The 15,116-nt window shown below is 42.4% G+C and overlaps 1 protein-coding gene across 2 annotated transcripts in view; it reads left to right on the forward strand.

The window, feature by feature from the left end:
* The first annotated feature begins 1,605 nt into the window (after positions 1-1,605).
* The window catches only part of cers2a (ceramide synthase 2a), a 21,547-nt gene continuing 8,036 nt past the window's right edge, over positions 1,606-15,116 (forward strand). For both annotated transcript variants that reach the window (XR_013131696.1, XM_077008120.1), the window contains exons 1-8: positions 1,606-2,002; positions 3,352-3,491; positions 11,006-11,227; positions 11,382-11,499; positions 11,879-11,997; positions 13,645-13,702; positions 13,994-14,044; positions 14,547-14,639. Coding sequence is in view for 1 of the 2 variants with exons in the window: in XM_077008120.1 (XP_076864235.1) it covers positions 11,055-11,227; positions 11,382-11,499; positions 11,879-11,997; positions 13,645-13,702; positions 13,994-14,044; positions 14,547-14,639 (612 nt within the window). In the remaining variant the exon portion in view is untranslated. The remainder of the gene's footprint in view (positions 2,003-3,351; positions 3,492-11,005; positions 11,228-11,381; positions 11,500-11,878; positions 11,998-13,644; positions 13,703-13,993; positions 14,045-14,546; positions 14,640-15,116) is intronic.

Below are 15,116 nucleotides of genomic sequence, written 5' to 3' on the forward strand. Positions count from 1 at the left end.
CACCAGTTATGTGTATATAGAAATTTATTTGGGTCATGAGAAGGAATATCATTGAAGGAAATCCTGTTTTTTTATCTTTTTTTATATTTAGTTATTTAAACTCATTCATGCAAACCATCAAGGGTATGTTAGCTAGAGGAAAATTAATCGTTAAGGTGATGGCAGAGGTTGCCTTGAGCCTCTGATCTGAGAGCAGGCATACACTGTGTAACCATGGAACCCAGAACCCAGTGGCTGAGACATCTAGGTGATCGGATATGAAGACGTGAGGGACATGGGGGTGTGGAGGGTGGGGGAGGGGGTCCAGAATCACCCAACACCATCCATTACAGAAGACTAGTTAGATTTTACATTTTCAAATATGTTTAGGATAAAGGGGTGTGCTGGGGTGGGGGTGGGGGGGGGTGTCGTGGGAAAGTAGAGCGAAAAGCATTTAAACAAATGTATTTCATTGTATATATCATGATCTGAAAAAGGAGGTTAAGATTCTGCTGATTATTGTTGTTATTATAATTATTATTTAATAGGATTTTCCTGGATTTTTTGCATTTTTTTGGTTTTATTTATTTTTTTGGTTTTAATTATTTATCAAAATAGAGGTTCATTGGCGTGTGTCTATGAATCAAAGTATTTTTAGAACTTTTATTTATAGAAGTATAATTATTGAACAATCATTATTCTCTATTTATTTTCAGCCATTGTTTCACAACCTTGTCAAATTACAAGAAAAAAATAAATAAAATTTTAATCATTTTGACCAATTAAAGTTATAGACTAGTATATGCAAAAGTATATGATTTGTCCCCAAAGGTTTTGTGCATTAACAATTTTAAGGTATTAATTAGTTTTCTTCTGCTTTAGCAATTTTTACACTGCAAAGGATTAACTAGGCAAATGTTTACAATCTGGATTTCTGATTCTTCATTGTTTGGGGTCATGAAGGAAACGTGCCTCTCTAGTATAAGGGACCCTGATGATGGGGTTTGCTATGTACAACACTACCCATTAAAAACAAGCACAGGTTTGCTGAGTCACAATGGTGACTACATGTGAATAGTCACCTTGGTACTTTAAGTGTGTTTAAGTACCAGGTTCTGCATTATTGTCCTAACATGATTGCACAATTTATATTTATGTGCAAAATTTATATTTAAACTAAAGAATTGATGGTGACATTATCAGTACCATTACTATGTCATTAGAAAAGGTCATATAAGTGTTAATTTATTTTTGTTCCCTTAAAATGATTAAGAATGTTTCCCTTAACCAAGTGACCACAGCCACTTTGATCTGTTCCTGCTTTACAACCCTAAGGTGTATCCAGTCTAAGTGATATATATGTTCATGGATTAACGTTTACATGCTTTGTATTCCACTTAAATATACATAGTTTAAATATTTATGCTATTACAGTCATTTTCCAGAAGCTCAGTCAGGATTGAGACCTGTTGTTTACTAATAGGCCTACGTAACGTATTCCTGTAGCATAGGCCTACGTGGTCACCCGGCGCGCTCCCGATAGGACGCAACACCTTTACTCACATCGCGCATGCGTGAAACGTCATTTAAACCCCTCCCCCATGTTGAGAAGGTCCTGGTCCTTCATCTAGAGGGCTGGAGAAAGGAAGGCTCGCGCTCTGATCGACTTCAACACGGCAAAAATCACAAATGCTTATGAAAAACGAATCTACAAAACATATGTTAACACTAGAAAACAATAAAGAAACCCTGTCCCGTTGATTTTTGTTATAGCAGAAGGGAATGCAGTAATAACATTGCTGAATGAAACCAAACAAACTACAGGAGGAGGAGATGCAGCTCCAGCCACAAACATCCCGGTGTTTTTCTCTCCTCGGACGCCTTGAAGACTCGGATTCACTTTAATAGCGTTTTCGGAGTAGTGTTCAGTTCATCGCAACTGTTCTCCAGGTGTTCTCCAGTTGTCCAGTTGTTCTCCACACGTTTCCACCCCGTTTGTTGGAGTTCACTCCCTTCTCCGGAAGTAAGTCCCGTTATATGGCGCTGGTACACTAATGCGTTAATGTTGTTTTGGGTAAACGGCACGTTTGTACTGTCACATTTTGCGTGTCTTTCACACCAATGATTTATGTTAACGCTTTAAACAGCTTGAAAACTGCTTTAATATGTCACTTATAATCCGTAGTGCTCCCAGGGCCTGTTTAAAGGAGACACGCTGACACAAGTGCACAAGTTCTCGTTTTCCTAGGATTACTGGGCTGTACTGGCATGTCTGTTAACTTTAGTTTGATTATTAACGTTATCCAAAAATGTTTGGGGTTCTAGGTGCAGAACTATTGCTGCTTTTATCGTTTTCATTGTCATTTTGGGAAGGTGAAACATGGATAGTAAAACATAGCTAACAGTCTTAGTGAATTTCAGTGGTGCAGATTAAGTGAGGAGTTTTAATTAACCGATAAAGAAGTCCTCTAGTTTACTCGGATACACAGATAAAAACAGAGTTCTCTGTGGGTCATTCATTATGGAGTGTGGGTTACAGGCTTAGCAGTACATGTCAGAGTGGTTGTGTTTTGCTTTTGTTAATGATTAATCAAATGGTAAATTATTGATTTTGGACACATGACTATTTACAAGCTCGTACCATCCAATATCCTAAATATGTGTACGACTCCACCGTTGTGAGTCTAACCATGGGACAGAGGAAGGCTAACCTGCAACGCCAGCTCTGGTTATTAGATTTCTAAATCACCTCAGAGATTGTAAAAGTGTTGTCTATTTTGACAGTCAGGATACTAGTTTACACCATATGTTTATCACGCCCATTAACTGTCAGAAGCAGGCTTTATGTGATCATATTAAAATTTGATGGCTACAATATTCAGCTATTTTTGAGGATGTAAAACATACACTACAGCAAAAGCAAACAAATAATATCCAACAGCTGATATTTTGTTTCATACAGTAAGTGAATTATTATTAAACTATTATTCTTTCAAATTATCATCTACCTGTTAAATCTGCTTATGTGGGGATTCTGACAGGACTGTTCTTCACTTGACTGCCAAATAAAGTTATTTGATTACATTTTTGTGCTTTCTAACATCAGTGTTAATAAATATACATATATATGTGTAATGTAAAAGCGTATTATGCTCACTGGGCCCTATAACATTGTTTACCAGTTTTGTTGAAGGCAGATGCTGATTTGTTTAGAGCCCTGATAATCTCCTAGATTATAAGTGTTGTGACTTGTCACTAAGTTTTCGTTACCATGTATTCTGCCTAAAGTGTTTTTGATGCAGTTGTGTCAGTGCTGTATCAGTGTTAGCTAATGTGTATTTACCAGTGTGTATAAAAGAGTTTCTCTTGTAGGAACCAACTGAAGTAGTACTGCATTGGATTGGATCTTCAGGACTGGAACAGCTGGTTGGGCAAGATCTGGCATGAGGCATTCTTCATAAATACACAGAGCCTTCTCCTGTCAAACTCACCTTATCCTGAAGGGCTTGCAGGTGTTTGCATGTAACATTCTAATTCCAGAAATTCAGGATCTTGAATTTCATATGTTCTCTCACTGTATTGGAAACTTTGGAACAGTCCAACCAACAGTTTCGGTCAAAATAGTCCACATCAGACTTTCATCATGTCACAGCAACTGATTTTGGAGCTCATGTCTTTCCAAAATTGCATCCTGTTGGAATATATTCACACTGTAGCCTAGGATATTATTTGTATTGGGTGCCAAAGATGCTTGGTCCAGGTGATCATCTTTGTCTTGGAACTGGCCTTTCTGAGTAGATCAGTTATTGATTTCCTCTTAAGTTGGAAATGGTAGGTTCAGTACTGTTGTGACATCATAACTCATTTGGAGACCACTAAATTGTGGCAGTTGAGTAGAAAGTAAGAACTGACCTCTCCTAGTATAATATAGACCAGGGGTACTCAACTAAATTTGTCCGCGGTCCAATTTTGGCAGATACCTGTGACCTGAGGTCCGGTGCGGCGGGGGGTGGCGAACATAAGTTGTTGAGCGGGGGGGGGGGGGGGGGGGGGGCAATGCGAACGTAAGTTGTTGGGCGGGGGTGGCAAACGTAACACTCGTGTTTTTTCAATAGCCCTGAAATAAATGCTCCGGTTTTTTTTTTGGTCCGTATCCAGTTAATCAGGAATGAGATTGGGTCCGGACAGGACTGCGTTCCAGTTGAGTACCCCTGATATAGACACTCCAGCAGAATGACATTTTATTTTGACTTCCTTCTTTTAAAATAAGCAATGCTATCCTCTCACCTGCATGAGGAGCCTTTTGTGTTTTGGAAGAAGGTGTGATGTCATGGTAACCAAGACCATGTTTCTGAGGAGTTGGGAAACAGGAAGTGCATTATACCACACATTGTATCTTGTGATCAAGGATTAGGAAATGAAAGTGTAAAGAATTAGTAGTAAAGTGAGCGAGTGATGACCGTTAGCTGCAGTTGTGTGTCATGTGACACTGATGTTTCACTCAGGTGTGTGTCATGTGACACTGATGTTTCACTCAGGTGTGTGTCATGTGACACTGATGTTTCACTCAGGTGTGTGTCATGTGACACTGATATTTCACTCAGGTTTGTGCACTGATATCTTTGCCTTTGGTTGATCTGCGGTCTCATAATCTTTCCAACCAGTACTGACATTATTTTGCTTCGGTTTGCGTTTGAAATACAGGATATGATTAGAGATCAGCATGTGATCATAGCTCGATGAGATAACAGTGGGCTCCATGAGACGCTGCACAGCGTGTGAAGCAGCACAGTTTTTAAATTTCAGTAACACTTTATCACTCTGACACTAGCGCAGTATACTTTCATGCAGCTAGCCATGAACCTGAAGCTGCTTCAGTCGTCTTCTCCATACTACGTAATTTTAACGTGAGAGACAAGAATGAGACCTGGATCAACCAATGTGTCTGTTGCCCAGAGCCTGGCCAAGCTGGTTGTTGCACAGGCAAAAGCCTACATCGGCACCAGATTCAAAGTCCTGCTGTCCATGCCTGGAAATGTCAGTTAATCAGTCACCATGTCAGTTAGCCAGTGCCTCGGTGCACTGTAACTCAAACTGCAAGAGGCCACTTCAGACATTAATGACATTAATAATGCACAGTGTATGCATAATTTGTTTATTTTCACGGGAGAAAAACTCCAGGATGGATCAAAGGTTTTAGTTGAAAACCCTAGGAGTAGTTTCTGAGCTTTCCTTTAGGGGAGATTTGATTACTTAAGCCCTAGGTATGTTCTCTTGAGTTATTCACTACGTTCCAAATTATTATGCAAATTATATTTTTCCCTGATTTTCCTAAATGGTCGACGCAAATGAGCCTGTATAATAAGTCATCACCTGTTAGAGTATAAATTGAATTTTATTGAACAAACCTCCCAATGATAATAGTATATTATTCAAAAATAAGAAAAAAAGCTCAAAATGCGCAGCAGTTTCAAAACATTTTATATGAATTTTCAGCATTAGGAGGTCACATTCACTGAAATCAAAAGGCAAGGCAAGGCAAGTTTATTTATATAGCACCTTTACACCATACCATACACAACGGTCATTCAAAGTGCTTTACAAATGAAAAGAAAACACAGAAAAATGTAAAACAATAGATTTAAGAAATTAATCACATATATAAAGAAAAATATACAATAAAATAACATAGAATGTAAAAAGTACAGTAAATAAAATAATAAAAAGTAAATAAGATCTAAAGGGGGGAGCAAAGATAAGAACAGTAAAAATAAAATGTTTTGACTTAAACATAAAAAAAGAAACAAACACAGTAAAATCTAAAATAGGAAGCATGATTAAAACAGTAGATTTAAAGTAAGTTAAATTAATGAAGATAAAAGTGCCGTTACAGAGTAAAGGTAATTAAACTGAGCTGAAGGCCTGCTCAAACATGAAGGTTTTCAGTCTGGATTTAAAGGTATCTAGTGTTGGGGCTCTTCTAATGCTCTCTGACAACCGGTTCCATTTCTGAGCAGCGTAGTAGCTAAACGCCGCCTCTCCATGTTTAGTTTTTACCTTAGGCTGCACTAACTGACCAGTTCCTAATGATCTGAGAGTTCTGCTCGGCTCATATTGTTGGAGCACATCCAATAAATATACTGGTGCTGCACCATTAAGACATTTATAAACCAGTAATATTACCTTAAAGTCTATCCTGTAACATACGGGTATCCAGTGTAAGGATTTAAGGATGGGAGTGATGTGCTCCCTTCTTTTACTCCTAGTGAGAACTCTGGCAGCTGCGTTTTGAATCAGCTGAAGCTGTTTAATTGTCTTTTTTGGGAGTCCTGTAATAATTTAAATAAATTATTGAAAGCTATTTCAATAGCTATTTGATTGAAAGCTATTTCAATCAAAAATATCCTAACAGGCCAAGTTACATGTTAAGATAGGAACCCTTGTTTGATATCACCTTCACAATTCTTGCATCCATTGAACTTGTGAGTTTTTGGAGAGTTTCTACTTGAATTTCTTTGCATGATGTCAGAATAACCTCCTAGAGCTGCTGTTTTGGTGTGAACTGCCTCCCACCCTCATAGACCTTTTGGTTCTCTATAGGGTTGAGGTCAGGGGAAGATGGTGGCAACAACATGAGTTTCTCTCCTTTTATGCCCATAGCAGCCAATGACACAGAGGTATTCTTTGCAGCATGAGATGGTGTATTGTCATGCATGAAGATGATTTTGCTCTGGAAGGGACGGTTCTTCTTTTTGTACCATGGAAGAAAGTGGTCAGTCAGAAACGATATACTTTGCAGAGGTCATTTTCACACCTTCAGGGACCCTAAAGGGGCCTACCAGCTCTCTCCCCATCATTTCACCCCAAAACATGACTCCACCACCTCCATGCTGATGTTGCAGCCTTGTTGGGACATGGTGGCCATCCACCAACCATCCACTACTCGATCCACCAACCATCCACTACTCCATCCACTACTCCATCCACCAACCATCCACTACTCCATCCACCAACCATCCACTACTCCATCCAATACTCCATCCACCAACAATCCACTACTCCATCCACCAACAATCCACTACTCCATCCACCAACCATCCACTACTCCATCCACTACTCCATCCACCAACCATCCACTACTCCATCCACCAATCATACACTACTCCATCCACCAACCATCCACTACTCCATCCACCAACCATCCACCAACCATCCACTACTCCATCCACTACCCATCCACCAACCATCCACTACTCCATCCACTACTCCATCCACTACTCCATCCACTACTCCATCCACCAACCATCCACTACTCCATCCACTACTCCATCCACCAACCATCCACTACTCCATCCACCAATCATACACTACTCCATCCACCAACCATACACTACTCCAGGGGTAATCAATTAAATCTTTCCGCGGTCCATTTTTGGCAGATAGCTCAGACCTTAGGTCCGGGTCCGCGGTGGCGAACGAAAGTTGTTGAGCGGGGGGGGGGGGGGGGGGGGGGGGGGGGGGGGGTGGCGAACGTAACACTCAAATGGGTGGTGAACGTAACACTCGTCTGAAAATAAATTCTCCGGTTTAAAATATAGTCTCCCGTTAAATTTTTTTTGGCATTTGGGTCCGTATCCAGTTAATCAGGAATGTGATTGGGTCCGGACAGGACGGCGTTCGGGTCCGGATCCGGACCGCGGTCCGCCATTTGGTGATACCTGCACTACTCCATCCACCATCCATCCACTACTCCATCCACTACTCCATCCACTACTCCATCCACTACTCCATCCACCAACCATCCACTACTCCATCCACTACTCCATCCACCAACCATCCACTACTCCATCCACCAACCATCCACTACTCCATCCACCAATCATACACTACTCCATCCACCAACCATCCACTACTCCATCCACCAACCATCCACCAACCATTCACTACTCCATCCACTACCCATCCACCAACCATCCACTACTCCATCCACTACTCCATCCACTACTCCATCCACTAACCATCCACTACTCCATCCACTACTCCATCCACTACTCCATCCACTACTCCATCCACCAACCATCCACTACTCCATCCACCAACCATCCACTACTCCATCCACCAACTATCCACTACTCCATCCACTACTCCATCCACCAACCATCCACCAACCATCCACTACTCCATCCACCAACCATCCACTACTCCATCCACCAACCATCCACCAACCATCCACTACTCCATCCACCATCCATCCACTACTCCATCCACCAACCATCCACTACTCCATCCACTACTCCATCCACTACTCCATCTACCAATCATCCACTACTCCATCCACTACTCCATCTACCAATCATCCACTACTCCATCCACCAACCATCCACTACTCCATCCAGGCTTGCACGACACTCATCAGTAAACAAGACTGTTTGTAAATTAGTCTTCATGTATATCTGGGCGCACTGCAACCATTTCTGCTTGTGAGCACTGGTTAGCGGGCCCAATAGTAGGTTTATGCACCACAAGCCTTTGAAGGATCCTACACCTTGAGTTTCGCTGGACTCCAGACGCACCAGCAGCTTCACATACCTGTTTGATGGTTTGTAATGGCATTTCAGCAGCTGCTCTCTTAATCCAACTTGGATGACGGATTTCTCCTAGTTCCAAAAATTAGTAAAACTACAGCTGGAGGCAGAGCTTTCTCCTTTAAAGCCCCTCAGTTATGGAATAGCCTTCCAGCTCCAATCTGAGATTCTGACACAGTTCCAATCTATAAATCTAGACTTAAGACTCACCTGTTTAATCAAGCCTTCAGCTAATATAAATCAATGGTGGTTTAAATTGATGTCCACTCAGTCTGTATTGTCCATCTTGTTGCATGCCTCTACCCAAGACGATTGGATACAGGCACCTGGGGGATGGTCTGGCTTGTCAGTGGATGTGCCGTTGCCACGGGGGGTCGTACTGATGCTGGCCCGCCTGAGACTCACCGCCTGCACCGAGGGGACTGAGGCTGCTTGGCCGGGGAACAGGAGCCTTGACTGTTGCTGTGGAACTTTGAAACCACCGTGCAACCACGGACTTGTGCTAATGGGCCGCCCAATGGAGGATGGGTTCCCTTTTGAGTTTTGGTCCTCCCGAGGTTTCTTCCTAATCCCCACCATCATAGGGAGTTTTTCCTTGCCTCTGTCACCTCTGGCTTGCTCATTAGGGATCTGGACCCATACGATTGTAGAGCTGCTTTGTGACAACGTGTGTTGTGAAAAGCGCTATATAAATAAATTTGAGTTTGCCTGGCAGAAACCTTCCTCATTCTGTCTTTATCTGCATGAACCCGTCTGTGCTCTGAATCAGCCACAAATCTCTTCACAGTGCAGTGATCACGCTTAAGTTTTCCTAAAACATCCAATGTTTTCATACCTTGTCCAAGGCATTGCAAGGCATTTGACACTTTTTTCGGCAGCAGAGAGATCCTTTATCTTTCCCATGTTGCTTGAAACCTGTGGCCTGCTTAATAATGTGGAACATCCTTCTTAAGTGGTTTTCCTTTAATTAGACTCACCTGGCAAACTAATTATCACAGGTGATCCATAGAGACCTGAGACACAATACCATCCATGCATTTAATTGAAAAAAAAAAAAATTTCTTTATGACACTTCAATCCAATTTGCATAATAATTTGGAACGTGGTGTAGTCTTATGTGATGGTAAACATATGAATACATGTATATATCTACATCTGGCATATGAACTTGGTGTGAAATATTAACTGGGACAGACTCAGTCTACTGGAAATAAATTCATTATGTCTGGTATGTTGCATGTCTGGGAGTGTAGCAGTCAGATTACAGATCCTTCATTTCCCCCCCTGCTTTTATTTAGGGTCTGGCTTTACATTACTGCTCATCTAGCTGCTCTTTACATTACTGCTCATCTAGCTGCTCTTTACATTACTGCTCATCTAGCTGCTCTTTACATTACTGCTCATCTAGCTGCTCTTTACATTACTGCTCATCTAGCTGCTCTTTACATTACTGCTCATCTAGCTGCTCTTTACATTACTGCTCATCTAGCTGCTCTTTACATTACTGCTCATCTAGCTGCTCTTTACATTACTGCTCATCTAGCTGCTCTTTACATTACTGCTCATCTAGCTGCTCTTTACATTACTGCTCATCTAGCTGCTCTTTACATTACTGCTCATCTAGCTGCTCTTTACATTACTGCTCATCTAGCTGCTCTTCCTCAGTTCTGAAATCTCTTGCTGGCCCATTTCTAAAGTTTAATTATATTCTGTGTCTGCTTTAGCACATAATAACAAAAGGACTATTTCTCAGTTTCTCTTTCTTTCTTTCTGGCGGGCTCCAAACAGTACTAGTGTCTACAGGTGACAGTACTGGCATTCAGGGCCTGCCAACCAGTCATGGTGCCTATGAGGTCATGGTGACTTCTCAGAATGGCTCTATTGAGAGATCAGGCATTAGGTGGAGCTGGTGGCTGTTGATGGGTGGAGTTTGTTGAGCAGCCATCTGCCACTCCTCAATTCTTTGTTGGGGAAAGTTTAGCTTGTCTGTGCTTGTGATCTGTGTATTGTGTGTGGTGTGTTTTAAGATGTCTTATGTAAAGAACTCTTTTTGGTTCTTTTTCTGTTTCTACATTTGAGGAAGCACGCATGGTCATTAATTTTATAGAAACCCAGACATAGAGCAGAAAAGACATAGATGTGTGTCTCTGTAACTCAAAAATCAGGAATGCATGTTCAAAAAAGCAAGAATACATAGTTGTCAGAAACAAAGCTGTAATCACCAGGATAAAGTATAGCGCAGTTTGGTATCTCTGTTACTATGGCGAAACTCACACTCGGTGAGATCTATTGTTGAATTAATGATATTGGAGCCTCTTCTGAGGAGGTAAACAACATCTGCAGTTGAAGTGCTTGAAGAGTCTTGTGCTAAGCCTTGTGTTATGGCAGTATGCACCACACGTAATAAGTAATGACCCAGGACTTGTTCTCCTTGTTTTAAGACAACCTCTCCATCCTGCATTGACCAGTGTTCTCCACCTCTGGAGTGGGATGCTGGCCCTACTGAGTGACTGGTTCTGGGATGAGAGGCTGTGGTTCCCAGTGGGCCTTGGCTGGGCTGACCTGCAGGACCGGGACGGACACACCTACGCCAAAGGCTTTGACCTTTGGGTGACCTTGCCCATCGCGCTCACCTTCCTCATCATACGACAGATCTTTGAGAGGTCTGAAGATATGTACACACACACACACGCACACACAAACTGGTCACTTTAATGATACTGTGGGTTATTTAACATGTTGAGTTAATGTATTGCTCCGTGAGTGGGTGAGCGGGCGGTTTAACCCTCACAGTGATTTGGTGACCTGCCGTGTTAGGTCTGTGGCCCTCTGGCTGGCCTCGGCGCTGGGCGTGAGGGAGAGGGTGCGGGTGCAGGCCTCACCCGAGCCCACACTAGAGGCGTATTTCTGCACCACGAGTAAACAGCCAGCACAGGTACAGTCCAGCATTCAGACTCCATCATATAGCTCCTGCAGTCATGTTCCCTGAACTTTACCTTGTTCATGTCATCTAAGCATCTCACATCTTGCTCATATTTAATGAAAACAAAAATGTCCTGCATTATGGGTGTGACTATAGTGGTAAAAGCCCAGTACAAAATTATGGGTGTGACTATAGTGGTAAAAGCCCTGTACAACATTATGGGTGTGACTATAGTGGTAAAAGCCCTGTACAGCATTTGGAACACTGGTTACTCCCTCTCGTTCACTCTCTCACTCTCTGTTTCTCCCTCACTCTCACTCTCTGTTTCTCCCTCACTCTCACTCTCTGTTTCTCCCTCACTCTGTCTCCTGTTTCTGTGGTAATTTTGTAGAGTGCTGTGGAGAGTTTATGTAAACAAACTGGCCATTCAGAGCAGCATATTCAGAGATGGTTCCGGAGACGGCGGAACCAGGAACGACCCAACCAGATCAAGAAGTTCAAAGAGGCGAGGTACACACAGACCAACGCGGCAGCACACACACACACACACACACACACACACACACACACACACACACACCCCAACGCGCCAGCACACACACACACACCCCAACGCGCCAGCACACACACACACAGACCAACGCACCAGCACACACACACACACACACACACACACACACACACACACAGACCAACGCGCCAGCACACACACACACACAGACCAACGCGCCAGCACACACACACACACATACACACAGACCAACGCGCCAGCACACACACACACACAGACCAACGCCCCAGCACACACACACACACACACACACACCAATGGGGCGTCAAGACACAGATGCCTCTCTTGACGGACCATTGAGGTCATTGAGGTTCTGGGTTACAGAGTTATGAGCGTCTACATCAGGGGTGCTCATTACGTCGATCGCGATCGACCGGTCGATCCCGAAGGAAGTGTCGGTCGATCGCAAAGGAATGTGCGTAGATCGCGTGACATTAAAAAGTAGTAGATGAATCGCCCATCTGCACTGATGGTTGTATTTTGATTGACATTCATGGTAGCCAATCTGATGTCTAGGGTTTGACACACGCAAATCCCCCCCCACTCAACAAATTTCATTCGCCACCTCACAACCCACAACCCCCCGGTAGATCTTTCTGACTTGGTCATCTTATAAGTAGCTCGCAAGCTGAAAACTTGTGGGCACCCCTGGTCTACATGGTTTTCAGGGATTCAGGTCTGGAGAATGTACAGGTCACTCCACTTCCCCCGTCTCCAGCATCCATTACCTAATGATGCAGACCACTCTGATGTAAACGGTTTCATATTATCTCACATGACACTTGGGTGCCTCTTACATCCCTTTAATGTGCCTGGAGTTGTGTGGCATTCATCATCCAGTTCTGCAGGGCACTGTTCACAATGAAGCGGTCATCAGTGTGGGATGTGGCCAAAGAATGTCCACTTCTGTATCGCTGTTGCAACCTGCTGATGACACTCTGAGACCCTCTAAGCTCAGTGGTCACTTCCATCTGAGAACATCCTGTGTGAAGCCTCAGAATAGTGAAGTACTGTTGATCAAATGTGTTGATCATGATGTCAAAATGTGAACAGCATGATGAGGCGGACTGTGTAAATAGCAATTCTAATTGAACCAGGACATTTATTGGTCGATTCATAGAGCAAACACCTGAATTTTGCCATTAAGCTCCTTGTTGAAGAACAGCAAGATTTTGGCATGTGCATTCAAAAGTTTAGAGCAGGTCAAATTAAGTTCACCTGTGAAGATTTGAGTACTTTTTAGGTTCATCCTGAAATTTCACCCTAACGCCAAATAACCCTTTTAGTGAGTAGTGTATATATAGACCTTAAAAGGTCTTGCAGTAGTTCTAATAGAATAACATCTAATAAAATATATTATTCAAATGGTAGTACATTTAATTTTAGCAGATGTTTCAGATGTCAATTCTTCTAATTTAGTTTGATTTCTGCCTTAAACATTAGCTGGACTTAGTTTAATCTTCCCAGAAACTATTTCCAAATGTTAAAATGGAAACGTTGTGGGTAGCTCCATTGTCAGTACAGAAGCCTTGCGGGCTGTTCCAGGAGCTCTGCCCATGCTGAACTGGCTGTGTGTTCTCTTACAGCTGGAGGTTTACCTTCTATCTCCTCTCTTTCCTGGCGGGCCTGGCCGCCCTCGCGGATGTGAGTACTCCCCATGTTTGACCAGGAAGCAAAGATTGTATACACCATTGTTAAACATTTATGCAAGCATGAAACAATCATTCTTGTGTGTGTGTGTGTGGTTGTGTGTGGTTGTGTGTGTGTGTGTGGTTGTGTGTGTGTGTGTGGTTGTGTGTGGTTGTGTGTGTGTGTGGTTGTGTGTGTGTGTGGTTGTGTGTGTGTGTGTATATATATGTGTGTGTGTGTGTGTGTGGTTTTGTGTGTGTGTGGTTTTGTGTGTGTGTGTGTGTGTGTGTGTGTGTAACCATACAGAAACCATGGCTTTACAACATGAAAGAGATGTGGAAGGGTTTTCCAACACTGGTATGTTTACATCACTGTGTGCGTTTATTACTCCAGAGCCCTGGAGCTGATAGACAAGCCTGCTCCAACACAGGCGTACAAGGCAAGATGTGCTGCTGCTCTGTGCTAGAACTCTGTTGATGTTGACACAGGCTTGCTTCATTGGTTCACTCTGTGTTGCACTTGCTGGTGCATTTAGCACTTTTTTTGAAAAAGCCAAAACACAAAATGCTTATTCTTACAGACTTAGTCAGGTTGTTTTGTTATTGTTGGCAACCATTATCTGCACTTGTTTTTGAATATGTTTTACAAGAAGATGAATAATATAAAGAGTTATACTACAATCATGCTATGATGCTGTTCTTTCACTGCAAGAGATGGGCCAACCTCCCGAAGTGGAACTGATTTTCATATAGAAAATTTTTTTTTCAAAAAGCAACAATGGTTTTAATTGCTAAGTCGAGCTAGAGATTATTAATGAAAATCAATTAATTAATTTTCTCTCTTTCTGTTTATCTCTCAGGCTCTGCTGCCCTCTCAGTACTGGTACTATATGATCGAGTTGGGTTTCTACATTTCTCTTCTCTTCAGCGTGGCATCAGACGTGAAGCGAAAAGTGAGTTGATAGTGGGGTTTTTTTGGTATTTTTGACACCCTCAGCACTAATGATACGTAGGCAGATGTGGGTCCCATAACGTTGCCCTCTCATTATGCAAAATGAGATGAGACCAAATGGCACAACAGCATCATCTCAGTGGTGTTACACAGCAGGGTGGTTCTGTTTGCAGTCTTACAAATGACCCCAGTAAAATATCTGGATATCGTTGATAAGCTGCTTTAGAGTCAGGACTACAGTCTAAATATCAGTGTGTGACTCATGAATGATTCCAGTCAGGATAGAGGATGACCTCTCCATGTGTGTTAAAGTGTAATCTTCACTCCAGTGCTCTTCATCTTACATTTTCTCACAGGATTTTGAAGTGATGGGTTGTATTTATTCATTTATTCAGCCACAGATGGGAGATTAAGCAAGAAGCAGAAAAAAAGTTGGTGGTGACATTGTATGAAAAGGACAGTAACTGCTTAAGTATAA

The sequence above is a fragment of the Brachyhypopomus gauderio genome, chromosome 6 (assembly GCF_052324685.1).
Source record: "Brachyhypopomus gauderio isolate BG-103 chromosome 6, BGAUD_0.2, whole genome shotgun sequence".
Lineage (NCBI taxonomy): Eukaryota > Metazoa > Chordata > Actinopteri > Gymnotiformes > Hypopomidae > Brachyhypopomus > Brachyhypopomus gauderio.